Consider the following 27899-nt stretch of genomic DNA (forward strand, 5'->3'; position numbering starts at 1 on the left):
TGAGAGCAAGCACAAGGGCTCAGAGTGTCAACAGCAAACAACAGAAAGCAGCAGCTCAGCTGTGCTAACTGTGGGATTAAGAAGGTGGGAGGAAGCCGTCCAGGTCCATCCTTCCTCCGGGGGATAGTAGACATTCATAGTGAACTTTCGGAGACAGGGCCCCTGTTCTGTTTTCAAATGGAAAGAGTATGAAACAGTGGCTATCTCAGTTGGTCTGAGAGGTGGTCAGGGTCACCACAGGATGTATTTTGGCCAGGTGGGTCCTTGAAGAGCCCTCCGTGCATAGTTGCTTGGCTCAGTAGGGAAGGCCAGCCTGGACGTGCAGCCCTAGTTGACCTCACCGCCCCTCTTCCTACATTTCCAATACTCAGGAGTGACAAAGTACAACCATCCTTTTTCTGATGTGGCACTTGATTAAGACACAATTCATAAAGAGGACCACGTAGGAACACAGGGACATTGGTCCACAAAGCACTCCACATATTTACAGACACAGTGCAGGCTGCCCGGCTCAGTCCTGTGCTGTGGAGCAGCAGATGCCCTTTCAGATGCGGACTCAGCTGTTTCCCGGCAGTCAATTTCCTGCTGAAGGTTCAATGACTTTCCATGATGATAAAAAAAATCTCGGATATTAAACTCGGCATAAATACTATTTGAGGTCGAAACAACCCCCTCAATTCAAGAGGCAGGCATGAGAGGAGGAAGAATAGGTTAGGTGTAATAAGATACCCAAATTCTTTTTATACGGCTTTGAGGTAGCATTAATGTACCTCAGTTTTTATACTGATGAGACTGACTCTTGTCTTAACTGACCCAATCACCTATCTTCCTCACAAGTATTATCCTATTATATTACCTCTCAAATAGAATATAGCCCTGGTGGGCTTCGAAAATCACTTATAATATGTAATTAAATCAAGCTAAGCCAACTTTTCCACCAAACATCCCAATTTGAAAATAGAACCTACATGTAAAGCTTTGGATATTCAAAAATTTTAAGGACCCTATGGTGCTTTCTTAATTTTATGTTGCTTTGTGTTTTATTTGCTCTTTCCTTCTCAGAGATAAATTTTATAAGATGATAAAATTATAGCATTGTATAGCTGGAAATGGTTTTGTTTTGCAGATAAGGCTTAGACATTTTAAATAAACCAAGGGGCCTGGTGGCTGCTTTGTCTATTTACATGTGTGCTCTCTCCTGTCTGTCTGTGTCTGTGGCCTTACAAAGATGGCCTAAAGGGGGCAGCTCTGGCCACTGGGGCTGCAGAAAACCCTTAGATATTTCACATGGTGCCTTGGGACCAACAGAATCATGACTCATACACTAATGCCACCTATAAATGTTTAAATAATGAAATGTCTTAAATAATACGACTTAGGAGTGTATAAAAGCCTTCCATACCCATTGTTTCATGTGAGCCTCACAACCTCTTGGTGAGAGCTGGGTCATTACAGCTCTGTTTTACTTATGAGGCAACCAAGGACCAAAGAACTAGCAAGAAAAACACATCTATTTCGCTGATTATTCCTCCCCAATGTTTTGTTTCGACCTTGAAGACAATGCTTCTCTTCAAGTGGCTGGATAGGAAAATGTAAGCAACATCATGGAATTGTATCCTGAAGTCATTTCTTTTGATTTAGCCATTATTCCTGGAACCTTTGTAGCATTTAGACAATTTAGGGGCCAAATAAGTATGAATGGTGATGATGTCTGAGAAAAACAGGATTTTTTCGCTGAACTTAACAGACATTTTAAAAAGAGACTCTTCATGGTGTTCTTTGGGCAATCAATATATAATGTTATTTTATTAGAAACTCCTTTTAGTATTGTGGTTGTGCCATCCATGTGACTTCTTGCCCTAGGGTTTCAGACTGCTTAGGAACCTAAGGAAATTGGAAACAGCAAACATTATGAAGATATTGCATCATTCTTTGCAAGAGAGTACATGATCCATTATTCTGACATCTTGCTTGTCTTCCTTATATTCTGATTGGCTATCTAGCTATACAGAAATCTCTGGACATCTGGAAAGCTCAAAGGAAAAAGAGCAGCCCCACTTTATTATCCTGTGTTCTCCGGGACTGCCAAGTACCTTGTGAGAAAGATAAGCAGGATATGAGATTGTGAACATCAGTTTAATGATAAAGCACTTGTCAGGAGATACAGTCGTATGTTTAAGGCATGAGAACTCATCAACTAGAGACTTTTGGGGGGCGGACATGAAGAATGTGAGACTGGGTTTATATTTGTATAATATTTCCTGTAGGGATGCTGATATTAGGGACATTATGGGTAGTAATCCGCACAAGTGGAATATGACGGCTTTAACATAAGACTCTTAAGGTAAATTAAAGAATTTTTAAAAGTTATTCTGAATAATTGTATGCTGCCTCGGTGTGTGTGTGTGTGTGTGTGTGTGTGTGTGTGTGTGTGTACTTTAGCTTAAAGGGATGATTAAGTGATTTGGAGTTTCAACTCTGGCTTTAGAAAAAGCTCTGTGGCAGGCAATTGTCTCCAAAGAGACAAGCAAATGTGTGGGAAAACAAGCTCCGAGATGAAACACTTTGGCCACTGGGTGCCATCCTTGCTCCACGTAAGGATTTGCTGAGCCACATTTCTCAGAAAATGGTGAAAACCTGAAAGGCAGTAATCTAAAAGTAATTTCAAGATATAATAATGTTTGTGTGTGTGCATGACCTGGAATATGTTAGTGACACAGGCAGCTTATTCATTTGCCCAGGCGCAAGGCGGAAGGATTGGGGGAATCTCAGCCTTATCAACAAAGCCTGGGTGCAGCCCTCTCGCTTGCTGTATCCCAACGAGCCATCCAGTGGGTGGCAGGACAGGCACCACGGAGGTGGTGTGCTGGGTGTCAGAGGTGAGCGGGGCAGCTGCTCCATTGTTTTTATTACTGTGTATATTGCAGCAGGCATGTAACAAGATTGGAACCCAGCCATCTCTGTGGCTGTGCTGTGCCCCTTCAAATGCATCCCTTTCTTTACCAGAGCTGGTGGATCTATTGAGCACACTCTTTCCTGTCCTAGGAAATGTGTGTTGGTAGAATAGCAACTCTGCTTCGGGTGCTTTTTATTCCCCTGAAAGCGATTCATGGCGTTTACAAAGACACCACCATAACCAGGCATCAGAACACCCATGGTGAATGGCACATCTGTGCAGGATTTTGCTGTGCTTGGATTTGATGCTTACATGCATAAAACCAAGAAATTAACCTCCGAGTTGTAAACAGGAATTGCCACAGAGAATATTCTAAGACTGTCATGTAACACAGGCTGATGTTTCCTTCCAGAGCCTCAAACATTTGGTTGGGGCTTAAAAAAAGTAGGGTGTGAACAAGTAAGAATTTTAATAAAAATTGAAAGCCCATGACAGTCATTGTGTAACAAAAAACTCTAGACTCCTTTCTACAAGACCACAGTGTAGAAGAGATCCAAGCTCAAAGCAGATTTTACCTCATCCTCCCAAGGTGGGGGCCATGCAGCTGGCCGCACAGGTGGCCCGAGGCGGTGGCCCAGAGCACTGGCTCCAGGTACTTCTTGAGACTCACTGTAACCAGATCCACACATCCATGAAAAGAGAAAGTGTGAGAAGGGCTGGCAAGAACTTATAAAAGTGCAGGCTTTTTGCAGCATATCCGGGGATAAAGGGCTTAAATACTATTCTGCTGTTAATCACCTACAGGTGGATGAGCTTTATAATACATTTTCTGGGCTTACTGTGGGATAACATGACACCAATCATTATATATTTTAAATATTGCTATTCACTAAGACTTGTGCTGTTACATTGCTGTAGCATTCTCACCGATTCACAGTGCTGTCAGAGCTCTTACTAGTATTTCATTGGCTGATAACAGAAGACTTTAAAGGAGGAATCAGAATCAGTGGCTGTAATCCATTGACGGGTCAGGCAGCTGAGGGACTAGCACACTGCCAATTCGGAGGCCTCATTTCTTGTTGCTGAGGTCCTTTCCTTGGACTCTCCTACCCAGTCTATATGCTCAGACCACTCAGTGTGATGGGCACCTGGAAAATAAGAAACATTTGATGTACGTTTACCATGTGCCAGGTCTGTTTTCAGTGCCTGACCTGTATTAACGCAATAAATCCTCACAAAATCCCGATGATTATTTTTCTTACTTTATAGATGATGAAAGTGAGGTACAAAGAACTGCCCAATTAATCATAGTGTACAAATTGGGAAACTGTGATATGGGTAGGCATGCTGAACGTGTCATATTCCCTTTCAAAATGGCAGGGCCTTTTTGATGTAGGTTCTTTGGGTCCTGGCGTGGCCCTATCCTGATGGTCTGATTATGAACCCTTCTATGCTCGTGGTTTAGTCACTAACAGAGGAGTTCAGATTTTAACAGACTCTGTCTGCTGAGGGTGGTTTTGTCTGCTTGTTTGTTTGTTTTTAAGCTTACATAGTTTGCAAAGTAATCCAGCCCTACCATTTATAGGTGTGTTTTCTCAGCCTTTAGCACCCTGGAATATCAAATTCAAGGGATAGATAGGTTCGTGAGATCTAAAAGCAATTTTTCTACCCAAAGGTAAATCCCAAACAATTCTTGTGCCGAATGATCTCATTCCTCTCTTTACCAAGTTCATTTCCCTAACATCTATGATCATCTCAGGCCTTTCTGGAGACAGGAGAGCTCTGTGAAAACCAAGCTTTAGGATGGTTTCTGCAGAAACAGATGGGCATCCTCAGCACTGGGCTTAAGTTTGTCAGACAATCCCGTGAAACACTGAAACTGGGTTTTAAGGAAGGGCACTGTACTCTCCCCCTCGCCACCAACGGGAAAGCCCTAGAGTTCAGAAAAGAAAGAAACAAGGAGAGAGGTTTTCTTCGACTACATTGCACTTATATGAAAAATCACAGGAATCACCTTCCCTTTAAGCCCATGGGTAAATTTATGTTCTGCCTGAAATATGTTTCAAACCATCAGTGGTCTCCTTGAAAACAGCTTTCCTCGGTTCTCTGGGGAGTTATATTCAAGAGCAAAGATTGATCATTTTGATAAATCCCTTAAAAACCAAAGGTCCAAATATTCTATTACAAGGAATGTCCCCATCTGCTCTGGGCTGTGATCAAGCGTCTCTCTCCTCATGAGTTCTTTCTCCCGCTGTATAGTTTACTCATGAGAAAGCAGGATTGAGTAGGGTGCAAAATCTTCTTCCTCTGTGTACTATACAAAAGCCCAAAGTTCCTCCCTGGAAGGGTTACACACAGGAGTACACTGAGTACAAAAAAGAAAACCTATCCTACAGAATGTGCTCCTGCAAGGCCAACTGCTGCAGGCAGAGCCACCTGACCGCTCCCAGGGCTGCCTGCAGCAAGCACCCAGGTGGTCCCTTGAGCCAAATGTGCGAAGCCATGCCACTGCAGCACTGAGCTCCCAGGTGTGCTCTCTGCAGCCTGGCTTTCCTTACAATGGGGTAAACGTGGCCTGTCAGGTCCTAAGTTTCTCATCTCTCAGCAAGCCCCTCTAGAAAGAACTATTCTCAAGTTCCAGTTTGGAAGATCTCAGTGAAGTTTTCTGATTGGTCCAGTTTGGGTCAAGTGCCCATCCCTGGACCAATCAACTGTGACAGGGGTGTGGTCATATAGAAGAATATGTCAGCTCTCAGGTGGAAATGCATGGTTGGAGTGGAAGAAGGACCAGTTTTCCTAGAAAGGAGACGATACTAGGCAGAGTATCATAGCTGCCTGTCACAAGGGAGGTGTGCATGCATGTAACTTTCAGATAGTGACTTTCAGTTCCTATCAAACCTGCCCATGACCTCTCTTGTGGAAAGCATACATTTCCTTCAGCACCGATGAGATACTTATAACAGCCTCTTTGTAATTAATCATTTGTAGACACTGGGTGATATCCACCTGTGATCTATGTGCTGAAATGATTTCTTAAGTCACTTTGTTTAAATTGTGTTATTGAAAAGAACATTCTATTATGTCCTTCAAGCATTTCTACTTCCATAGCTAATCCCACTGATGGTCACCCTGACTTGGCTCTCAAACTCACCCAAATGTTATAAGACAAATAAATATAGCTTCCAGGGGCATGGCAATTAGATTGGCCCAGGAATTGCTCCTTAACAACTGTTACATTTGGTTATATCACAGCAGCATCTTTCTATTGTGCTTGAACACTGGAGGCTCTGGTGCATAACCAGAAAGCCCCCTTCACCTGGATCAAACAGTAATCCACAAATTCCTTCTGGAATAGTCATCTCTTTGTGAAATAATTAGAACCTACTGGAGAATTATGCAGATCAAGTAGACCAAACATCCCTATATCTGGTGTTTGAAACCCACAGTAAAATAGCTCAATTCCTAATCTACTTCCCAGACTTATTAGAATTCAATTAGTAAAAGGAAATTCTTTCCTAGAGGTTTTTTGGCAGATTTGTGTGTGAACAGTTAACCTGGTGTTAGCAAAAGCAGTTACTTGTACCCAAACAGCTCTCTCTGGCTGCAAAGAGAATCCCAAAGCTGTTTAGACAAGACTTTGCTTATCCTCCCACCAGGATGCAAATATTTTAAGTGGACAGAGTGAGATAAAACATAGCCAGTGCTGACCCCGACACTGACCACATCCTGTGGCTGCCAGATTTTTGGACTTGAAGGTCAAGGGGGGAAGGTAAAGAAGAGGACACTGAAGACAAAGAGACAAAGAAAATTAAGGCCTCCTTGACATAGTTGAAAATTATTTCCCTGAATTAACAAGTTTAGGCTTTAAATGTATCGACACAAAACAAACAAAGGTATGTAGAATCCACATATATTTCTAGGACAGGTGGAACTGCTAATCAGATCATGAAAAGCAGGGTATCTGAGGGTAAGACAACCTCGAGATGGTTCTTATTTTTCTTTTTCCTGTGGCATTCCCATAACTGTTCTTCCGATGCCTAAATGTAGACTCAGGGAGATTTATTTTTCTTCTAATAGGGTATGTTATAGTTGTCACTCAGCCTTGAAATAGTTTTCCTCTCCAGTGGAACATCAGGCCAGTCATATATTTGCATAGCTATTCCCACCTGTCACTCTTCTGCCAGCTTACTGCATCAGCATTGCACAGAACACCCAGCCAGCCAATGGCAGGCTTTAAGCTGCTGCAGTCCCCCAGCAACAGGAAAAGGTATTTCATTGGCTCTCTCGCTGTCAGCTAGAAAGGAGGCCAATCCAGCTGGACTTCAACTGTGAAGATCAAGATGAAGCATTGGGAAGGGGCAAGGCCAGATGCTTGAACATAGGCCCGTCTCAGCCACGACTGTGGTATTTTATAAATATCATTAAGCACGATGCTTTTGTTCCCCCCAAATGAGAATTGCTTGTTTAAGATTAGCATGTAACAGGGCAGGTAGTTTTTGTCTGCAGTGTCATAGGATGCATGGGATGGACTCCAGTCTTATCTGCCTGGCCAGAGGACATGCTGCCGAAAGTGGAGCCTCAGTGAGAAATGCATTAGGGCGTTTGGTGTGGAAACAATGAAGCCACCCTCTTCTAGAAGTGGGATGCCATTGACAATGGGTATTCTAAATGCAAAGCAAATCCCATAAGTCACTTTATCAGTTTCTGATCTTGTGAATTTTCATGCCCTTAAAAAGTTCTACCTAACTCTTCAGGCTGACTTTCCCACAGAGACAACCCAAGGAGCAAGTCAAGGTTACCTGGGCCTTGAATATAGGCTGCCTAACGTGCCGCCCAGTCTCCTCTCGTTTCCTCGTTAGGTGGTCCCATTCAGGAAAAAAGGGTTTTCTCTTTCTGTTTTTTTCTCTTTTAATGCTACTATAGAACAGAATTAATATTGACTGTGTATATGTGAAATCAAAGCAATTGGGGGATACTCAGAAAAGAATGTGCTGGAAGCCAGTCAAGGGAAAAAATTCTTAAATTGACAACACCCAGTCCTCACTGAGGACCCAATCTCTCATCACTTCAGGGTGTATAATGGAAGGATATACACTCTCAATGATGAAAAGCAGTTAAACTCTAAAGTCTTCAATGCCCGGAACACATACATTGGTTAAGGACTTGAACGCAGGGCAGGCAGTTTGGTTGTAAGAGCTCACTCCGTGTAAACTCTCCCCTGCAGTTCACAAAGGCAGCCGATCATTGCTGGCTTAGAGCAGCAAAATGGAGGGAAGGGTTGCCCTAGCTGGTTTGGCTCAGTGGATAGAGCATCAGCCTGTGAACTCAAGGGTCCCAGGTTCGATTCCGGTCAAGGGCATGTACCTTGCTTGTGGGCACATCCCCAGAAGGGGGTGTGCAGAAGGCAGCTGATCAATGTTTCTCTCTCATCGATGTTTCTGGCTCTCTATCCCTCTCCCTTCCTCTCTGTAAAAAAATCAATAAAATATATTTTTTTAAAAATGGAGGGAAGGGTTGTCTGCTTTTCCACAGAACTAGCCAGATTGGAAATTAACCGTAATTATTAGTAATTATAATTCACAGTGGACAACCTATTAACAATAAATCCAATACCATTTTTGTATCATGTTAACTTTAGATTCACATTATAGTAAATTAGTATGTGAATAACATTTTTGTGTATCTCTAATGGGTAGAAAATGATACAGTCAAATTTGCCTTCACTAGACTGTCAGCTACTTGAAAATGGCTGTATCTCCAGTGCCTAACACAATGCCTGGCATAGGGCAGGTGCTCAAGAAATATTTCTTGAGTGACTGAGGTAATACATTGATGACTGAATTGATGAATCAATAAATGACACAAAATTCATGAACCTGCCTGAGTTTCACAAATGAAAAGCCTTGGAAAGTTGTGAAACATTTTTGTGTTATTTTCAATGTCTGGGTGTATGAGTCTAATGAAAATTAAACTCAGGAGACCTGAGTTGTACGCTTGTTCAGTCAGAAGTCTATGAAATAAATATTTTTAAATATGTTTTTATTGATTTCAGAGAGGAATGAAGAGGGAGAGAGATAGAAACATCCATGATGAGAGAGAATTATGGATTGGCTTCCTCCTGCAAGCCCCCCACCCCCACCCCAGTGATCGAGCCCACAACCCAGGCATGTACCCTTGACCGGAATCAATCCCGGGACCCTTCAGTTCACAGGCTGACACTCCATCCATTGAGCAAATAAATATTAGTATTACCTTATTTTATGGATGCAGAGACTATGGGCTAAGAAGTAAAGTAACTCACCCAAGGTCACGGAGTTGATAGGTCACAAGTATAAGATTGGAATCCAGGTGCAATCCAGAGCTAATGTTGCTACCATTATGTGAATCTGCCTGCACACATACATTTTGTAAGTATTCACATTTCTTTTGTTCCAAAGCACAGTAAAACATTGAGGAGAAAATGCTTACGAGATTCAGACACCACTTTGGAGATGATACAAATTGAACTGAGAGTTGGGGTGTAGGAAGGATGAAACCCTGGACCATTCTGAGCTCTAAATAGCCAGCAAGCTCAGCCTGGAGGCCCCGCCTGTTCCTGTGGTGGCTCCGCAGAGGCAGGAAAATGTTTTTTCCGGGGTCAGTTTTGCATTCACTGTCACTAAACTTGGGTTCAAGTCCCAGCTCTGCCTCACACTTCCAGTGGGACCGTGGGCACTGCCTTATCCCCTTTGAACTTCCCTTTCCACAGTCAGAAAACTACGATAATGGGAATCACCACAAAGGGTTGTGTAAGGATTCGATAGGATAAAAATATGGAAAGAACTGAATTTATGCTGGCACACTGCAAATGCTCAGTTAACAGTAAATGCCTTCTGTCTTCCTCCTATACCCTCAGTGAAAAGGATGAGGAATCTCATTTGCCCAACAGATTATACTAGTAAAAGGAGTTTATAAAATTACACAGTTTTCTTCTCTTGTTTTGTCTAATCAGTATATATTGGTTCCTTATTTATAAGGAGGAAGAGAAATCCATTTTCTATTCCAAGAAAACTCTAGAAAAGCTCAAGGTACAATTTTGAGCTAGAAATTTACATTAGATAATAGGCTTTCCAAGGCTCCAGGCTACTGAGCTGTTGTCCAGCCTTCATTTCCCAGGTAAACTGCACTAATATGAACATTTCAGGAGCTTCTGTCACCTACTAGCTCAAGTGGGAGACATAGAACGTCTTGGGAGGTTTACCTACAGCAGAAGTTCTCACCATTTTATTTTATTTTATTTTTTGTGAGGAAGAGCAATTCATCGCTTACCTAAGGTCAAGGTATTAGCAGATGTGGGTTTCCAAGAAAGGTTCTCGGTGAAACAGGTAGCCTGTCCATTCCCAGGCGACAACCAAGGAGAAAGAAGTGCAAAGGACCAGGCCTGTGAAACCAACACATCAACGTGTCCCCTAAAGCTTTAAGATCACTTGGTGATCCAGATATGACCCCGGAGAAAACTTCTTTCTCAGACACATCAGATCTTTGGGGTTTTTTCTCTCACTCACCATGGCTCTGTACACTGAGAAAGGAGGTCATTGGATGCCTAATTGTCATTAGTGACAGGCCTCGGTCACAGGTTCTCAGCCTGACTGGATGTTAGACTCGCCCAGGAAACACAATAGTGAGCCCTGGACATCACCCCAGACTGTTTGACTAGAAGGGGGCAGAGGGCTGGCCTTGTGTGTGTCCTGCATCACCCAGGAGATTCTGGTATGGAGCTAGGAATGAAAAGCACAGGTCTAGCTAATGTTTCCCAAACTGGTCTCACAGAACACCACTCCACAGAATAGCCATAGATGTGCCACATACCCAGGGAAGGTGTTTTGGTAAATACTCCATTAAATAAAGTTAAATAGGTGACTTTACTATAACTTTGCCCCGTCATTTTTGTCCACACCTTGTTCAAAGCCCATCTGCTAACTGGCTTCTATAACAGTGTGCCAGGGAACACCAGTCTGAGCACACACTGGCCTGCGTCCCCACGTTGTCAAAGGAAAAGCATGTCAAGCCCTGAGAAGAGGGAATGGAGGCATCTGTGCGCGGTAATTGGAAATGCCGTAGGACATCCAGATCCCAGCACTGGCACTTTTCTGAGAATGAGCCTTTCATTATCGTGCTCATCATTAAATAATAGCTGCAGTAAAGACGTGTCTCAGGAATTTCCCAAAAGCAAGTCAGTATATTTCAAAGCTGCTGCATTTTATTGTCAGTCTTTCCACCCTGAAAAGAAAATGTGCCGCTGTTTTGAGTTGTAAATTGCCTCAAAGAAGGGGACTCCTAACAATTCACATTGCCTTAGACTACCAGGAGACGCTCAGAGGGCAGGCCTTTACCTCCAACCAGGGATCTCAGAAAGGAGGTGGAAATAAAACGGAACTGACAGTGATATTGAGCTCGAGTATGTGAAAGAATTAACGATGTACTAACTATCTAACTGCCTAAAATAAAAATGGGTAGTCAGTGATTTGTGTTTTACTGGGCAGAGGTGGCAAGGTTTCTTATGTGCGGCTGAGATTATGTACTGTTATAAATGAAACTTAAACACCAGTTTTCAGGGTCTGAGAAGGGAACTCTCTGAGCCCACATCTTCCCTCCTACCCAGGACATTCTCTGAATATCTGACCTATTCCTTTTTCCAACGACCTCATCATTTTTCTATTCCTGGTTGGTAGTAGAGAGCAATCAGCAATTTCTAAGTCCCAGTGAAATAGTGATCATACTCCATGCCAAGCAGCCAAGGGCCTCAGAAGTTATTCGTTAGGTGTAATGAAAATAATAGTAATAACAATTATTATTATTGTTATTTGTTGAGTGCCTACTATATGTCAGGAGCCTTATATGTGTTATCTTAATTTATTTTTTAATATATTTTATTGATTTTTCACAGAGAGGAAAGGAGAGGGATAGAGAGTTAGAAACATCGATGAGAAACATCGATCAGCTGCCTCCTGTACACCCCCTACTGGGGATGTGCCTGCAAGCAAGGTGCATACCCTTGACTGGAATAGAACCTGGGACCCTTCAGCCTGCAGGCCGACACTCTATCCACTGAGCCAAACTGGTTAGGACGATTGTTATCTTAATTTAATCACCAAAGCAACTCTCTGCAATTGATGATTTGGGCCTTCTTGACCTGATGGATAGCTACAGCTCAGAGAGAGAAAAACAACTTGCTCAAGTCATTATCGAAGCTGGGAATGGAACTACTGTCTACAAATGCTCTTTGCAGTAAACTCTGCTTTTAAATGTATGCTAGACTTTGTTTCATTAGTTAAGGGAAATGATACTTAATATAGAGGAGAGAATGATCATGTCTATAACTTCATATGTGAACTATTTTAATATATTGATACTTGAATCTCTAAATATTCATATTTGTACAGCAATTTTTAAAAAATATTTGGCATCATATAATTATGATTCTTATTTACAAAATGATTTATGGGGCTTAAAATAGCAGATTAGTGGACATGTATATATTTATATAGCTATTGATACACACACACATCCCAATTTTGCCTAATGATTATCCTTTGATGTCTTCACTATGAGAAGATGACTTTGCAGACTCATTAATTCCTAGTTTGGGAGCTGTGATATTGGATTTGCTTTATCTGACCACATTCCTTTAATGAGCCCCTTCATGAAACATCTATTGATGAGGAAGTTGGCTGGAGTGGGGACCACTGTCTGTAGCCATAGAAAATAAAGCTAACTAGCTTCTTGATTCCACAATCACTACCCAGAATGAGAAGAATAATTTTTAATGTAGTGAATCTGACTGAACTATGAACCTAATGTTTGGTGACCTCTGGGAAAGAAATCTAAAAAAGAACAATAATCAACAAAAAGAAAAGGGCAGTAAAAGATGAACTCCTTTATCTTTAGCAAAAATAATGGTAGAAGGTTACTAAAATATATTGTGTCTGATGGAAAAGTAGTTCACTCTGGCCTCTACTTGCAATAGCATACTCTGTATTTGACTCAAATAAAATAGCTTTTGGCATTTATCCACATTACTTTTCACCACCTCCTTCAAAAGCAGAAAAAACTTCTAGTTCTGACAAAAACCTATTTTCAATATTTTATTTTTATTCCTCAGAAAACAGCTCCCAGTGCCAAAGAATAATTGTATCAGTATAAATAATCTAACTTCAGATGTTTTATATCATAGTCAATGACACAATAGGAAATGTAACATTTTTTGCTTTGACAGCCCATAAAATCCATCATCTATTTTCAGAGATCTTTCATTCAGGAAAAGATTTGGATTTTAAGGATTTACAGCTCTATCAGAAATATTTGAATGAAAGATCTGCAGCTTTTAAAATCAATATCTGGATTTACTAGTGAAAACCTAGAGTCAGTTGGTGAAATGTTATTATAATCATTTATCCTTTGTGACCTTTAAAAGAATAAAAAAATAGCCCCTGTCTCATGCCCATAGTTTATCTCCAGCAACACTAATAAGAGCAAAAAGCTTTCTTCCTTCTCCATGCAGTTCATGACTCTTCAGGAATTACCCACACACTGTCACCAGGTGGCAGAAGGTACTGCATGATCTTAGCATTTAATAAGACAGGAATAGATAAGATAGGAAAGGGCTCTATTCACCTGTGTGTCTTTATAAGAGGAATTGGAATGATGAGAAACATGCTTTGATTCATTTTTGGAATATACATTTACAATTTTTCTACTCTATTTCTTAAATGGGTTAGTATGCTATTCTCAAATATGGGTCCATAAAATGGCCTCAATCTAAAATTTCCATTTAATTGGATCATTAACATAAAGAAAAACTATTCCCTCTCAGTGGTAATTACTATTTTAAGAATATCCTCTCGTGGACAAATTTTATTATATTTATAAAGTCGATTTATTAAAAATATTTCTGTGTGCTGGAATTCCCTTGGTGTAGAAGTATAAATATGATCATGATGTTAAATGCATCATCTGAAATGTCTCATACACAAGCCAGAGCTACAGAATGCTGCTAATTAGAGTCAGACCTAAGAAAGATTGAGCAGAATGCCCAGAAGGTTGGTAAATTCTGCCTCGCATTGGAAGTCCCCCTTGGAAGGGGCAGCAGGTCTGGTAGAGAGAGCCCTGATCCTGGCTCTGACACCAGCAGGTACTCTCACCTCGGGCAAGCTAGTCCACCTCTCTTACATTAGACCGGAAGACACCAACATTCTACCATTTTCAGACAGTCTGAGTGATACTCAGAGGCCCACCCCTCTTCTCCTTTGTTCCTAATGAGCTGAGTGAGTATGAGACAAAGGTCTCTCAGGTATCTTCCTCACTATAGGATTCAAGCAAGAAAACTGGCAGAACTACAGATGGGCCTTATAGATGCTTCCCATGTGCGTGGGTGGGGTGGGCTGGTATACAATTACTTCCACTCACATTCCGTGGACCAAACCTGAAGTCAATGGGCAGGGAAGTATCACCATCCATGGGCAGCTCAGGGTCGTGTAGTAGTGTGAGGGCATGAAAGGGAGTGAAAAATCAGGAATAACAATACCATTCATTGCAGTCACTGAGCAGAAAAGCATTCCTTTCAGAAGCTATCCCCATAAAAAGCCCAATACAGAAAACCACCTGCTAAGACTGACTGGTAAGGTATATTCGTCAAGTTCACAGCCCCCTACCCCTATCCTTAATTTTTAGTGTTTAGCCTGAGCTTGATGAATCATGTTTCCTCCCAGTGTATCTTCTGATCCCAGCACTGAATGTATTTCTTTCCAAAAGGAATATGGGGAGAGAGCCTTTCTAGATTGCCTTCTCTGAGGAACCCTGGAGAGGAAGGACTAGAATTGCAATCAGGACGCTTCTGAAGGGGACCATGCTTCTTGAGTCTGCCACTAATTATTTGTTTTGAATTTCTGGAAATTTAGTATTCAATTAGTCTGCAATAATGATAATAATCTGTAATGAGTGGAATTATGTCCCCACAAAATTCATGTGTAGAAACCCAACCCCAGTACCTTAGAAAGTGACTGTATTAGAGATGAGGCCTTGAGGGAAGTAATTAAGACTAAGTGGGATCATAAGTGTGGGGCCCTGACCCAAAACGACTGTTGTGCTTATAAGAAGAGGAGGGGCACCAGGGATGCCCCACACAGAGGAAAGGCCATATGTGGACACAGCGAGCAGGCAGCCATCTGCAAGCCAAGGAGAGAGGCACAGGCAAAACCAAACATGCCAGTATCTTGATCTTGGACTTCCAGTCTCCAGAACTGTGAGAAAATAAATTTCTGTTGCTTCAGCCACCCAGTCTGTGATATTTTATTATGGCAGCCTAGCAAACTAATATACTGTCATAGTATATGGAGGGCCTAGTAGGAGCCTGGCACTGTGCTAAGTATTTTATGTCACTTAATGATTTTAATGACTATGATAAATGGTTATTGTTATATTCCTTTTACAGAAGAGGAAATAGATGCCCAAAGCCAGTTTTAGCAAGTGGCAAAACTCAGATTCAAAGGCCCATCTGTTTGGCTCCACACATGCACTCAGAATACCACCAACCCACATTTATTAAGTACTAGCCAAGAAATAATTTTAAACTATAATAATTGCTGACATTGGAGAAACTTATTCCTTTCCATAAGGAGCTTATAAATGATGAGAGACAGACTTACAAAGTAGGAAAATACATAAATACTGCAAGGACAAGGACACCTGGATTTAATAATGCTGTGGCAAAGCCACAGTGAATCTAAGCTAAGAGAACATCAAATGGTTGTAAAGACAACACAGGGCAGAGGTTATAAACATAAGGGGTAGGAGGCAGATTCAGCAGTTTTCTAGTTATATGACCTTGAGCAAGTTACTTACCTATGTTCTTAACCTCGTTTCCTCATCTGTGCTAAGGGGGATAAATTGGTACTGATATTGGAGCATTATCGATTGGAGTATTAAATGAGATACTTTAAAGTGTTTTGTACGATGCTTGATACATCATACATCTCAGTAATGCACAACAGGGGGAAAAGCATTCTTCTAACGTGTAGTCTCCTCAGCACCAACAAAAAGAGCCAATCTGTCTAAGCATGGTTGAGTTCTTAATTGTTTAAGTGAAAATTATTAATGTTGTTAAATTTCTGAATAAACTTTACAACGTTAATAATTAATAAGGGTACGTTTTCACTAAGTCTTAAGTGGGGGGTTCTAAATTTATAATTCTCTTTCCAAAATATTTTTTTTCCTATCCAGCACATTCAGCTTAAGTCAAATAGTCAAACATACACGACCAACACAGAGTCAGAGTAAAATTAAAATGTTGGTCAGTGTTGAGGACAGTCTGATAGAAAGGCAAGACAGAAAGGACTAATAAGATATCTGATAGAAGTAAAAAAGCAAATTAAAAATAAAGGGGTGTGTGTGCTCATGGCATGGTGTGCATGGATGATGTGTGAGTGTGTTTTGGGGGACACCTTCATCCATCTGAGAACAAGTCTAGGTATGATTCAAGACAGGGAACTGTGGCTGAGGAATGGGCCCTGCACCCCCTGCCTCACGTGAGAGATTGCTTCTTCACTGAAGGTGATTGCTTTATTCAGCCCTAAGAGTAGAAACATTTGTATAATGCTTCATATGCTCTTATGGTATAAACCAATACAAATATTTCCTGGATCTATCAGTAAAAGTATATAAATTCTTACTTATCTTGCTGCAGAGAGAAACCAAGAAAAACTTGGAAAGTTGAGACTATTTTTCTCCAAGTGAACAGGATGGGAAATAGTTTCTATTGGAGGCATGAATATTGAAATATTTCTTCTCACTAGCTCACTGGAAAATGATGATGGGTGGCCAGCCACATATGTCCACAGTGACAGATTGTATTCCTAACCCTAACTAGCAGGACAAAAAGATGGGGCTCAAGATAGGGAACCAGGGGAGAGGAACATGGGACAAGGCCCCTGATGTGAACGAGAAACCCAAACAAAACCACGCCCTGGTCAGTGGCTCTGCACCCTCCTCTTGACCCCCAGGGTGGCCCACTGTTGCCATTAATGAATTCTAATCCCAATATGTGGCGTTGCTGGTGCCTGGCTCTGCTCCCCCGGTGGGTGTGGAACTTTGTGACAGTGCACTGGGACCCATCATACCAGCACGCAGGGCAGGGGCAGTTGGACTTTTGCTGAAACCATGAAGAGGGGACATTGAGCTTCAAGTTTCCTTTGATCCTCCAACATTGTCATTCTCTACAACTTCACAGGCCTCCAGGCTCCATGTCCCTTGCTGCCCCCTGTGCCTTAGGTGTCATGGTTCAGTACTAGTGTGTGCTTGTCCCTGTGAATTCTTCTCAGTGGCAATTTTTTTTCATAAACCTGTGATTTCACACTACAGAAACAGGGAGTATGATGTTCCTTAGTCTTTAGCTGTTTGTTAATCAAGTGCAGGACCAACTCACTGGTTTCCAAACTCTGTTCCATCACTAGGGGCTGATGTCCTAGCCTCACCTCTTGCTGGTGCAAAAATTCCCTCACCTTCTTTCTCTTTTCATCACTTTCTGTCTAGTTGTTGAAACAATTATTAAATTGCTATTTCATTCATTAAGGAATTATCCTCATTTTCTGTTCTGCTTTATGAGCCTTTCTTTCCACCCCATTGCATCAAAGGTATTTTCATTTTACTAGGGAAGAAGTCTCTGACCATTATTGACGGAACTCTAATGGTGATATTTCAGGCAGTGAGGAAAGAGAGCTCACTTGGGATTGTAGATCTTCCCCCAGCCTGGCTCACCCATTCAGCCCATGTTGAGATGATGGTTGTTTGCTTTACTTTACCAGGCACCTTGCCTGGGCAAGGGTGGTATCAGAGTCCAGGAGTGCTCTGCTGGCCGGTCTGAGCCTTCGCCTCTGCCTGAGGTCTGCCTCTTCCCCCTCCAAGGACAAGCTATTCTTTCAGGATGGTCTGGGGAGGACTGAGATAATTCTGTGTTTGCTCTAATCAAAACACAGCTAATAACTGGGGCTTAGTCTATAGTCACTTTCGAGTTTGGACATTTCCCCAAATGGATTCATATAAGTAAGGACCAAAATATTGTCCCCTCAAATGGATCCAGGCTGCTCATTATGGAAATGGATTTACAGGCTGGTCCATTTGGATCTGAATCCCAAGCACTGTCCATGGTGCGCCAAGATTGTTTGTGTCATACAAGAATGGAGAGCCCTCAGGCATACAGCGCTTAGGAGTCAGGCTCTAGATCCAGCCTCCCCAGGTTCAAATTCACCTCTGCCAATCGCAACTGAACAAACTTGAACATGTTGCCTCCTCTGTAACATAGGATTAAAAATATTCCCTACCACTTAGGGTCCTAGTGAAGCCCAAACGAGTTAATAAGTATAGAGAGTGCAAGAACAGTGCCTGCATGTGGTAAGTGCTATAACAGTGCTGGCGAAACAAAGAACTTTACAGTTTCTTCCTCATCATCACAGCCGTCTCCTGTCATCATTAATCCGAGAATCCTAAAGTCCCCCACTTTGTTCAGAGGGGTGAGTGAGTGGGCTGGGTTGGCAACAAGTCAGTTCTCCTTTGAATTACTAGGGCTGGACCACTGCCCACTTTGTTGTTTCTTCCCCTTTTTTGAGCATACGAAATGTAATATTCATGTGTCAAAGGGTCCAGGATTGTATTTTAACAGCCTCTTTGTAAAGCTACCTTTTCCATTTTAGAGGAGGCAGTTTTATGACTCACTTTGATAACCACTTACCTATTAAGACCCAAACAAAAAAGAGGAATGGTCAAAGGATACCAGGTATTCCCAGCCAGTTAAAGTCCTAATTCTGGAACATTATTCAAATTAGCTCCCAGACTCATAATTCTGTGTTTTCATTTATCGCTGCAATAAAGTAAATGGTTCTTTTATCCAAATGTTATTTCCTGGCTATTAATTCAGTAGTTATTTCGGATTGTAGCACTCCTCTTTGATTTAGGGATATGGTGCCTTATAAATATTTAAAAGTCGAAGACTGACACTTGGAGAAATTGACTCTGATTTGTTTTGTTAATATCCTATGGCTAGAGTAATTATAGGTGTGAAAGATACAATCCCTCTGTCTGCTTATCAGGAGAGATAGTAGGCTTGTGTGTCCATAACAAGGGAATCTGGCAACAGAAGGCTTTCCCCGAATCCTTTGCAGCCTAAACTTTCGTGCACGCCTCCTCAGAACACACACTACACTTTATTCTTCATAGTTTCCTCCAGAAACTGCTCTTGAATTTAGGAATGTGGGTGCAAACTGTCCATACGTCTCAAAATAGCTGAAAATGGCCATTCCTGAAAGGCTTGGGACTTTCTCTGCATCTACAAGTGCCAGCGAGGGTTTACGACAGGGCTCAGGGTGATCTATAGACTGGTATGATTTAACTGTGGATCAATCAACCTATTAGAGAGAAAAAGACAAGGTCAATAAGGATGGGTCTAGTGAACCAGAGGTCATCTTACATTTTTCAACTTAATGTTCTTATTTCCTTTCCATTAACATTTCATAATGAAAAAATGCCTATATTCTTTAATTTTTAAGATAATTAAGTGAATTTAGTGCCTTTGCAGAGTAGAGGATTTATAATGGCAGCAGGGAACACACTATTAATAATCTACAAGACAGGGCCACCTGGGGAGACGCAATGCCGCCTCCATTGCTATTTCTGTTAGGCCTCCTTTGCCAGACTCTTGGGAGACCGGCCACCTGTGTTGTTGGGGGCTGGGCTTTCACCGTCTTGGAAAATGGGGTTCCAGTTGTATTTGAGTTTGAATTTGAACAAATTAAAGCAAGCACAGATCATTCTAAGTCTATGGCTTTCTCTGTATGCACAGCCTGGAAACCTGTGATGCAGACAGAAAGTCATTCCAGAGCTTTCCTGAGGGAAGGAAATGTGGCGCCTGCCTCTAAGGTTGTCACAGCCCAAGAAGCGAGGTCAGGGTTGACAAGAGTGAACACACAGGCTCAGAACAAGAGAAAGGTCTACACGGTGCAACCAGGCCCAGGCACAGAGAGGCAAAGGGACTACAGACAAAGGCTAGCTCACCAGAGTTCTCCAAGCGGGTTATTTAAGACATTCAAGAAAGATAATTTCCATGATTTTTAGGTAAAGATGGTAAACACACTAACTTTATTGTGTTCCGTAACCAACCACATTAAAACAACAATAAAGGAATACTTTTTATTTTTATTTATTTATGTTTTAATCCTCACCCAAGGATATTTTTCCATTGATTTTTAGAGAGCGTGGAAGAGAGAGGGAAAGACAGAGATAAGTATCAATGTGAGAGAGCTACATCGATTAATTGCCTCCTGCACTCGCCCTGACCAGGGCCAGGGCTGGGGAGAAGTCTGCAAACGAGGTACGTGCCCTTGACCGGAATCAAACCCGGGACCCTTTGGAACTCAGGCCACACTCTATCCACTGAGCCAAACTGGCTAGAGCTGGGATATTTTTTAAGGCATAAATTCTCAAAAACAAAGGAATGGACAAGTGTTAAGTAACTTAGCAAAACCAAGAAAGAAAACATAGGCTAGCAATAGGAAAAGCTGAGAGGCAAATAGATTTATATCACAGACTCTTGCCCCCAAGTAGCTCAGGAATTGGCTAATTTGGAAGAAAGGATAAAGGCGGGCTATAAATAGATAAACAGAGAATCTAAGAGCAGTTTGATCTCTAGATCCTTTGTCTCATTCCTCCACGCCTTAAGACTGGAGGCTCGTCCTCCGAAGAGGGTATAACAGCGGGTCCTCGGGTTCGGGGGACCCCAGTGCAAAACTTGAGGTGGGAGTGTAGGGGGTTGATGAAGAATTATTGACCAGTGCTGAGGCTCCTACTCCACGCCCCTTCCCCACCAGGTCCAGCCGGAAGATGCTTCCCTGGGGAATCTGAATAGCTGAAGAGCAAAGTCTCAAAGATACCAACTTTTGGTGGCTTCCCCAAGTAAACAGTCGATCAGATTCCCCTACACAGAAGCTTTTAGAGCCCTGCTTAAACAGGAGCAGAAAACCAAAGATTACCACTCTGCCAGGGAAAGCCTCTAATGCTTTTACAGCCTCTGCCCCACAGATGAGTTGATACAGAAATGTGGTATATACATACAATGGGGTATTTATTCAGCCTTATATACAAAAGAATACTGTCACATGGTACAACTTGGGTGAACCTTGAACACATTATGCTGAGTGAAATAAAACAATCACAAAGAGCCAACTACTGCATGATTGCACTTATGTGAGGTATCTAAAGTAGTCAAAATTATAGAAACAGAAAAGTAGAACGAGGAGTTGTTCATTGGATACAGAGTTTCAGTCATACAAGATGGAAAATTCTAGATATCTATCGTGCAAAAATGTGCAGATAGTTAACAATACTGTTCTGTACACTTAAACATTGTTAAAAGAATAAATTTATGTTCTTTGTTTTTACAATTAAAACAAAGTGAAGGGAGTAAAGTAACGTATGAAGGGAGAAAAAAATGTCAATTAGAATTATCATTATCATCCTCAGAGAGGCAAGAAAAGATATTGATCCATGAAACAAAATTAGGATACTATTTTAAAAATATTTTTAAAAATTGATTTTGAAAGAGAGAGGAAGAGAGAGAGAAACATCAATGTGAGAGAGAAACATCAATCGGCTGCCTCCTGAACGCCCCCAACTGGGGATTGAGCCAGAAACCCTTCAGTGCACAGGACGACACCCAACCAGCTGAGCCACACCAGCCAGGAATAGGATGCTATTTTTAAACAATTAAAAAGAAGTATGTGGACAAGAAAAGATGAGCCAGGCCAAAGAGGAAATAAAACCAGGCCAAAGATCAAATAAAAGGAATTCCTGAAAAATAAGGGAGGAAAGATTTTTTTGATTCATCAAAGAGAGTATTTTACTTTGTTTTCTTTTTTTTTCTTTTTTTACTGGAATTAAAGGACTTGACTTTCCAGATTAAAGGCTTCAAAAGTACCTAGGAATGTAAATGAAAATAAACTCATACCTAGACACATTTTCATGACATTTCAGAACTTTGGAAGCCAAAAAGAAGATCCTACAAAAATGGCCCAGGAGAGGGAGTAATTTTCAAAGGATTGAGACTCTGAACAAAAGTAACATCTAAAGCTGAAACAGCAGTGCCTTCCAAGTCCTAATTCCAAGAATTATTTCCAACCTAGAAATCTGTATCTAGACAAATTATCCATCAGTTGTGACAATAATATGAAAACAATCAGACATACACATTTTCCTACCACACACTTCCTCTTGGGAACCTGTTGGAAGATGCCTCACTGTAATGAGGAGAGACACAAGGAAGAGAGAAAGATGTCGGATACAGAAATAAAAGAGAGATGGAGACACCCCTGGGAGTATGGTGGAGGAACACCCTGGGGCAAAAGCTAGGCATCAGACATAGAAGCCCCCCAGTACAGATTGCAGAAACTCTGAGGTATGAAGGAAGAAGAAAATGTCAAGTAGAATTATCATTAACACCAGCAGAGGGGTAAGAGAAGATATTGTATCCATGAAACAAAATTAAGATGCTATCCAATTTTTTTTTCACATGAGACTTAGATAATTGTGCAGAATTTAGGGGGTTGAATTAATGGTAAGTATATAGAAAACTAAGCACAGATTTTAAAAGATAATTATTAACTCTGCAAAATACAAAATGCTGTCAAGGAAAGAAAAATAATCATAGTAAATTTAATGACTTAGCTATGACTGTCTTTTACATAGCTGTGATAATATAACCCTGAATATTTCTCTAAACAAAGTTATTATATTATGACAGCGTGGTGCAAAAGTAGGTATACAGTTATTAGTATAGAAAATAATACAATAATTAATAAATAAGAATACAAGACTAGACTCTGTGTTTGCTTACTCACAACTGTAAACCTACTTTTGACCCACCCTGTATATTGGGAAGTAAGGAGGGTTAGTGTAGAAGATCACAGAGGTTACAGATAACGTGTGAGACAGCTTCATCTTCAATGTTGGGAAGTTAATAAAAATGCTTCAAACAAAATAATTAAAAATTTGGCGCCAGAGGAGCTCCACAAGTGTGTGTGTGGGAGTTGGGGTGGGGGTGTGTCTAGCTTTGCAGACCTAATTAACTCTTAAATTATGTGCATGTATAACTTCGATTTTAAAATATTTTTAAAGTAAAAAACAAGTACTGAAGTGCTTAGCATAAGGCCAGGAACTTCAAATAAGGACATACACACAGAGATTATTTCTACCACTACCATGTTTGAATTTCACAAGTCTTACCTTTTTAATTCCAAGGAGCTAGATTCTACAAACATGCTAATATATTACAATGATTCACTGAAGGATAAGCTGATTCATTTTTTAATGAAAATAACCAATCTGCAGAATGTAACTTGTCTTGTAATTTATGTATTTGTTCATTTTTCTTTCATGTTGTGCTTGGATTTTAGCCTAGAGATGTAAATGCCTGTGGAGGAAGATGGAGGTGGGAAGAAAGGACTGATTATATGGTTTCTGGGATGCTTAGAGTCACCAGACCTGGACTTCATTGCTCAGTCAAACTAGTCCCAGGGCATAAGTTATTCCCTGGGAATTTACACCCAGGGAATAGACTAGAAATATGGAAACAGAATGGTCCCTGATAATCTGAAAACACAGAAATTATTCCCTTACCAAGACTGGCCCCAAAAATATGGTAAACCCAATCCAATCAGAAAGAAAAAATATATATATTCCCAAATATTTTTTTCTCACCTTTAAATTTGTGTGGGACAATTGATTGACAGCTGCCTAACACGAGTGTTTTGAAAACAATGAATACAGCTGGCTCTCCGTATCCAGGTCTCTCATCTGAGGACTAAACCAAGGGCAGATGGAAACTATTGGAACAAAAATGTTATGTTGTTGCTGATTTATACTATGTAGTTAGGCCTATGATGGTTTTGGGTTTTGTCTGAACCTAACATGTACAAAGTTTTTTCTTGTCATTATCCCCTAAACCAGTGGTTCTCAACCTTCCTAATGCCGCGACCCTTTAATACAGTTCCTCATGTTGTGGTGACCCCCAACCATGAAATTATTTTCATTGCTACTTCATAACTGTAATTTTGCTACTGTTATGAATCGTAATGTAAATATCTGATATGCAGGATGTATTTTCATTGTTACAAATTGAACATAATTAAAGCATAGTGATTAATCACAAAAACAATATGTAATTATATATGTGTTTTCCGATGGTCTTAGGCAACCCCTGTGAAAGGGTCGTTTGACCCCCAAAGGGGTCGCGACCCACAGTTTGAGAACTGCTGCCCTAAACAATATAACAAGTATTTACATACCATTTGCATAGGTATTGTAAGTAATCTAGACATGCTTTAAAGCATATGGAGGATGTATATAAGTTATATGCAAATACTATGCCATTTTATATAAGGGACTTGAGCATCCATGGACTTTGGTACCTATGGGGGTCCTGGAACCAATTCTCCTTAGATACAAAGGGACAACTTTGTATAACCACTATTGTAATTATGTTAAAATTATCAAATGGTTTCGAGATAATGAAGCTAAACAATCTTGCAAATGTATTCCCTCAATGAAGCATATGCCTATACTAACCCTACAAGTATTTGTTTTGTTAAGAAAACACATTTTGCACCAGAGATGTGCTTTCTGATCCTTTCCATCCTTACGAATATACACAACGCGTGTAACAAAGAGCACGTGCACAGCTACAGGATTTAAGGATACAAAACACAAGGCAGAGCAGTGTATCCCCATGTCCTTCTCCTGACTAGCAGCAATTAAAATTCACAGCTGCTGGCTGCCCAGATGTTTCGTGCATTTACTGCTCTGTAATATGCATCAGAATATATTGTGTGACTGTGGTTTCAGTAAACTAGACAGCTTTGTATTCTAAATTCTGCAGACTAGATCCAGTGTGTATATTTTTTCTTCAGATTAGCTTCCTTTTACCCTCCCCCTTTCATTTGCTTGGGGCATTTGCAGTTCAGAAACAAAAGACATTTCCAGCTCAGAGTTTAGCTGCATCAGGGTGTAAGTGCAGGTCAGGTCTGATTTATGTGGCCCGTCAGATAAGCAGGAGAGGAGGGCGAGATGAGGGGCTTGGAAAAGCTGGTGAACTTGCCTTGACTTATGTCTTTTGCTTTCGTAGGCAGCCAACATCCCTTTGGTGTCAGAACTTGCCATCGATGACATCCATTTTGATGACTTTTCTCTCGACGTTGATGCCATGATCACGGCTGCTCTTCGGATGTTCATGGAGCTGGGGATGGTTCAGAAATTTAAAATCGACTATGAGGTAAGGTGTCCTGTCCCGGGTGATTCCGGAGTGCACTTGGGACACCATGGCAGCTACTCTGAGCCTCCAGTTTCCCAAATGCAAACTGGGGATGATAATACTTTCCCTGCACACTTCATAGGGTCACCAAAAATATTACATGAGATATTTGTGAAGGGATCTGAATCGTCCAAGATGACTCCGAGGCATCGTTTGGGTACTGGTCCGCCAGACACACATACAACTGCCTGACACAACCTTTCCCTTCCCATTTCAGACACTGTGCCGGTGGCTTTTAACAGTGAGGAAAAATTATCGAATGGTTCTGTACCACAACTGGAGACACGCCTTCAACGTGTGCCAGCTGATGTTTGCGATGTTGACTGTAAGTGTGTTTAGTGACGGTGAGAGTCATCTGTCAGTTGTGTGGGCCTCCAGGCCTTCTGCTTCCCGTTTCCGTGTCTGTGACACATTGCCGTGTGATTTATTTTACATGGAACTTACCTCCCTGGTTATGGGAGGGCATGTTTCACGGCAGTGTCTGAGCTTTCACTGACGTTTGAAGCAGGTGTAGTCTTGGAATGATGACTTGAGCCTCTTCAATGTTTTATCTTAGGAAACTGGTTCTTTTTACAAAAGAAATGCTTGGATTTACAAAGTAATCTTTTTTTTTTGCAAAGGATACGGGGATGAGTAACTGAACAAAGAGATTACTGGATAAGACTGGCTGGTGGAAAGCCAAAGTAGGGGTGTGTGAACATTACCCCCGGGGACACGGAAATCCTGAGAAGGCTGATCTGGGAGAATGGCCAGGGCGGCCAAGGGAAGCCCCAGGAGGGAGAGGGAGTGGATGTTCTCAGATGTAGGGGTGCGCTAGGCTTGAAATCTCCGCTCCAGGGGCTGTAACCCAGTCGTGGTGGGCAGTCTTTCTTTATGGAGAAAACTAGGGCAGCTTGCCAGAAGTAAGCCTTGGAATTTAATCTAAAAGCAAATGTTTGTGGCAAAGATTGAAACAAAATTCTCTATTCATCTCCATTTGCTGGCAAGAAATAAGGCTTGTTTTGGCCTGATTTTTCAACTTAGACTGTTAAGCTATCATCTAATAAAATGTTTCCTGGCTTAAATTTATTGATTTCTTTAGCCTCACTGTTATATATCATGCCTTTGTATGCATACACGTGTGTATGTGCGTGTGAACATGTTTACTATATAAAATGAAAGGAGAACATGAGTTTTGGATTCACATAACAGAAATCTAAATACCTTACATCTCTGCACCCAGATTAAAACTTAAATCCAAAACAGGGAACTCCAAACGACATACATTTCCTTTCAGCCCGAATGAGCGAAGCGTATTCCGTTTCTTCATGAAATTCTCTGCCAATTCAAACTGTACTCATCCTTTAAGGCATTGATGTAATGCCAGTTTTTCCACGAAGTCTTCCCTTTTCTCCCCAAGCATCCGCCAACAACCACTTACTTCTCTGAGCTGTGTCTGCCATGTGTTTTAAGTTACAGTCTCCTGTTCTCCTACAGAGCAGGCTTCTTGAGGCTGAAGAGATAATTTCTTGTTCTTTCAATAACTTTCGCTTATTGGCTCAGCACCTGTTCATTGAGATCCTCACCAGCACCTTGCACTCTGTCATGCACATGGTCGGTTTTCAAGAAACGCATGTTGGATTGATGAACTCAAGTGTGCCAATAGCACAAGAAGATGGGACGAAAATGTCTTCACTTTTACACTCGAGGGCTTGTTTTTGGATCCGCAGCTGCGTAAGGAACAAGAAGACTAGCTTGGGAAAAGTGGACTGGCCCCATCCTCTGTAACTTACACCATGAAAAGCAGTCAGCCTGTCACGTGAGGAAGAAAGATGCTTTGAACTGTGAGCCTGAATTGCTCAAGTGCCAATATTGCTCAAAAATAATAATAACCACTTTCATTTTGCTTTTTCATATCAGATCTCAGTGGACAAGGAATAATTTTCTGTGTGCAGAGTTCATATGTGTGGCACACAGAGGACATTCAATAAAGAAATTATTAACCTGTTCTTTTGGAGAACCTATGGATTTATAGCGAAATCTCAAAATAAGGAAACAGGAACCTTTTCAACCAAGGGAAAGGAATGGCTGGCCATGACATTGTGAGTTAGAGATGTCAACGGTAGAAGCAGACTTTCATGACAAGCCTTAAAGTAGTTGGGATGGGTAAGCTGGCAAGAGTGGCAGGATCAGGGTGGGCACTTTGGAGTAAAAGGAAATGCATGCCCAGTTGTCTTGAGTAAATGTTCCCATAAAATGGACCATCTTGATCCTTTTCAAGAAGTTGAAGGAAGCAGAACTCTCAAACTACGTCACCACAATGGTGGTACTCACACTGCCAGAATATTTCAAGGGTATAGTTATTTTTGCAAGTCTGCTCAGCAACCTTGAGGAGTATCACTGTTTGAGAAGATTTGGGTTTTGTTTTTGTATTAATGCTAGGCAAACTGAGAGAGCTTGCTATTAAAGTTCTCTTGTGGTGTGTCGGGGGATGGGTATTGCAAAATAAAAACATGACTTTGGAAAGAATATGTTGGTCAATGTTATTTTTTTCTCCCTGGAATTGAAAGGGTAATCACATCTATAAAAAATATTATTTTCTGCTCATTAAATTTTGCTGAACTCGACTAAGGGTTACAA

General features: G+C 41.2%; 1 protein-coding gene across 1 annotated transcript in view; it reads left to right on the forward strand.

Annotated features, from left to right (window-relative positions):
• PDE11A (phosphodiesterase 11A) overlaps positions 1 to 27899 on the forward strand; it is a 270293-nt gene that overhangs the window by 167466 nt on the left and 74928 nt on the right. The window contains exons 11-12 of the mRNA XM_006083068.3: positions 25095 to 25241; positions 25498 to 25605. Of these exons, the coding sequence (XP_006083130.1) occupies positions 25095 to 25241; positions 25498 to 25605 (255 nt within the window). The remainder of the gene's footprint in view (positions 1 to 25094; positions 25242 to 25497; positions 25606 to 27899) is intronic.

Source organism: Myotis lucifugus, unplaced genomic scaffold, assembly GCF_000147115.1.
Source record: "Myotis lucifugus unplaced genomic scaffold, Myoluc2.0 scaffold_5, whole genome shotgun sequence".
NCBI lineage: Eukaryota > Metazoa > Chordata > Mammalia > Chiroptera > Vespertilionidae > Myotis > Myotis lucifugus.